This window comes from Penaeus japonicus, unplaced genomic scaffold, assembly GCF_977035675.1.
Source record: "Penaeus japonicus unplaced genomic scaffold, GWHDUDI00000001_assembly GWHDUDI00000006, whole genome shotgun sequence".
Lineage (NCBI taxonomy): Eukaryota > Metazoa > Arthropoda > Malacostraca > Decapoda > Penaeidae > Penaeus > Penaeus japonicus.
This window is the reverse complement of record NW_028234408.1, coordinates 11226586-11229085: the sequence shown is the minus strand read 5'-3', so window position 1 is coordinate 11229085 and position 2500 is coordinate 11226586. Positions and strand designations below refer to the sequence as shown.

Below are 2500 nucleotides of genomic sequence, written 5' to 3'. Positions count from 1 at the left end.
TCTCCTCTGTCCACTGCTTCTGTACTCTCCCTCTCCAACGCTCCAATGACCGTCTCTCCATTATTCCTATACCTTCACTGTCCCAGTGCCATGCTTCCCCTTGTTCCTATCTCACCTTTTTAATGTTCGTTTACCTCCCTCTTCATTGCTTCTATAATTCCTACTCCACTGCTATTCTGTCTTCCCTCTCTCTCTCTCTCTCTCTCTCTCTCTCTCTCTCTCTCTCTCTCTCTCTCTCTCTCTCTATATATATATATATATATATATATATATATATATATATATATATATATATATATATATATACACACATTGATGCTTGTATGCATGTATGTCTATATATATGTATGAAATCGCATATTTGCATTTTGTAATCAGTGATATAGATGAATATATATATATATATATATATATATATATATATATATATATATATATATATATATATATATATATTGACCAACTCCAGAATGCAAGTAAGCAAGCCATTTCCCATTGGCGCAGCATACTTCTTTATTTGCTACATTTCACTCCGTCACACGACGGCGCCCTTCTTGCCGTATACCGCCTGCATGGCTCCGATGCATATCCGCTTAGTCCCATCCTTCCGCTCGCTCCCTCGACGGCCTCGCTGCTGTAAACATCCACGCCAACCTCTCGGGGATCTCTCTTCGTCGTCATGGCAACACGTGATGCGATGAAAGCCTTGCAGCGTTCGCCAAGTAGGTGTGTAATGACTGCATCACAGTGCCGTCAAGGCCGTGGTCGGGGTGGGGGTGGGGGTGGGGATTGGGATGGGGTTGCGTGGGCGTCGTGGTTTTGCAATCCAAATGATCCCCGAGCTTCTCAGACGTCTGCCCGAAATGGGGAGGGAGGGGGAGGGACAGAGAGGAAGCCGAAATACCTCGTCTCTTATTGGAGCCTCTCTCAAACTCACTTGCGTCTCGACTCCATATACATATACACACACTGTATGTGTTTGTGTGTTAGTGTCTTATGTTTCCCACCGCATTTGTTTTGTGATAATTAGAAAAAAAAATTACACCTGTCATCAAATATCCATATTTATGTACAAAGACTAAAGTAACATCTATCATGGTTTGTAACTTTTGTATCTGCGGTTGCAATTTATAGATTTTTTTTTCGATAAATGAGTTTATTAAGATAAAATAAGATTGTCATGTTATGTTAAATAATGTTGCCGAATACCATGTTTCTCAACTGTCAACATTGACAGCTTTCCAATTTGATACTGAGCTAGAAACCAGACGATTTCATATGGAATCAAATTATTGTGGTTTATTTTTATATTGATTTGGATTGTGTTATAAAACACACACCATCTGCTTAATACAGTGCATGACATAAAGACTATACTATATATCTCATCAACTGGTTACGGTAAACTTTGTGGAAAAGATGAGTTTTGATATATAACGGCAATTCTGATTCTTCTAATTCTTCTGCCTTCTCATGACATTCAAAGTAGCTATTTATAGTTAAACGTGATTATTTGTGCATTAGTTTTTCATGAGTGTAAGATGAGTAAAAGACACAGTAGAAATTACTGAATGGGATGTTTGATTTGATATATTGGTACTTTACTCAGTAAACGAGGTCACAGCTGGCATGACATTCGGTTTATCAGGTAGCATGTAAAACAGTGTTTAATCTCTGAAATTGCTCGATATGACTGTAATTATCTCCAGATCTATCAGAGTCCTAGTATATTTCCCTTCATGTCTCAGAATCCGCTACCAAAGCGCCCAACCCATAAAATCCGTGAGTGTCTAAGCTCTCCGTTTTCCCGCAGCCACACCCCCGACGAGCCTGGCGCCGTCCCCACCGCCGCCTCCCGACGTCCAGCGGCCACCAAGCACTCCTGCTGCGACTCATGACGTCTGTCCTGCCCCGCCCACACGCCCTCGCAGTCCCACCAGCACCACAGGCAGCCGCATTTGGTGGCGACCGCCCGCAGCCACCTGGGGAGGGCGTGCAGGGGGGAAGGAGGGGGCGGAGGGCGGGGGGCGCTGGAGGACATGATCGCCTCGCCTTCGGGTGACTCCACCATCTGGACCTCCTCTACCTCCCTGGCCTCCGCCGACTGGAAGAGAGCGTCATCCATCGCCAGCTGAGGCCTTTCGCAAATTGTAAGAAGAAAACAAATCCATTGACAGCATTGCAATTTCTTTGCAATCTCCGGTGAGCTGGGGAATAGAGCTCGCGGCGCCAGGCCAACACACAGAATGAAAACACGATGATTTACAGTCAGTGCTAATCCTAACTTTCCTCGCAGGGAAACGCGGGCCGGAGAGAGCCAGTGAAAGCCGGCGACGGCCTGTGCCTCCCTGTCTCTAGCGCGGCCTCGATGACGAAAACAAAAGCAATACTCGCATCCGGCAAAATTCGTAAAGATATCGGTATATCATCAATAGTCGTGGCAAAAATGCTTGTGCGATACATAAGACACATAAAAATACTACTTTCAACATAACAGTAA

The 2500-nt window shown here is 44.2% G+C and overlaps 1 protein-coding gene across 2 annotated transcripts in view; it reads left to right on the top strand.

Annotated features, from left to right (window-relative positions):
- Nucleotides 1–2148, top strand: part of LOC122259265 (uncharacterized) — a 53761-nt gene extending 51613 nt beyond the window's left edge. Inside the window, exon 5 of one of the 2 annotated variants that reach the window (XM_043025909.2) lies at nt 1814–2148. Coding sequence is in view for 1 of the 2 variants with exons in the window: in XM_086537655.1 (XP_086393781.1) it covers nt 1814–1898 (85 nt within the window). In the remaining variant the exon portion in view is untranslated. The remainder of the gene's footprint in view (nt 1–1813) is intronic. The other variant, XM_086537655.1, reaches the window with a different exon arrangement.
- The last annotated feature ends 352 nt before the right edge of the window (nt 2149–2500 follow it).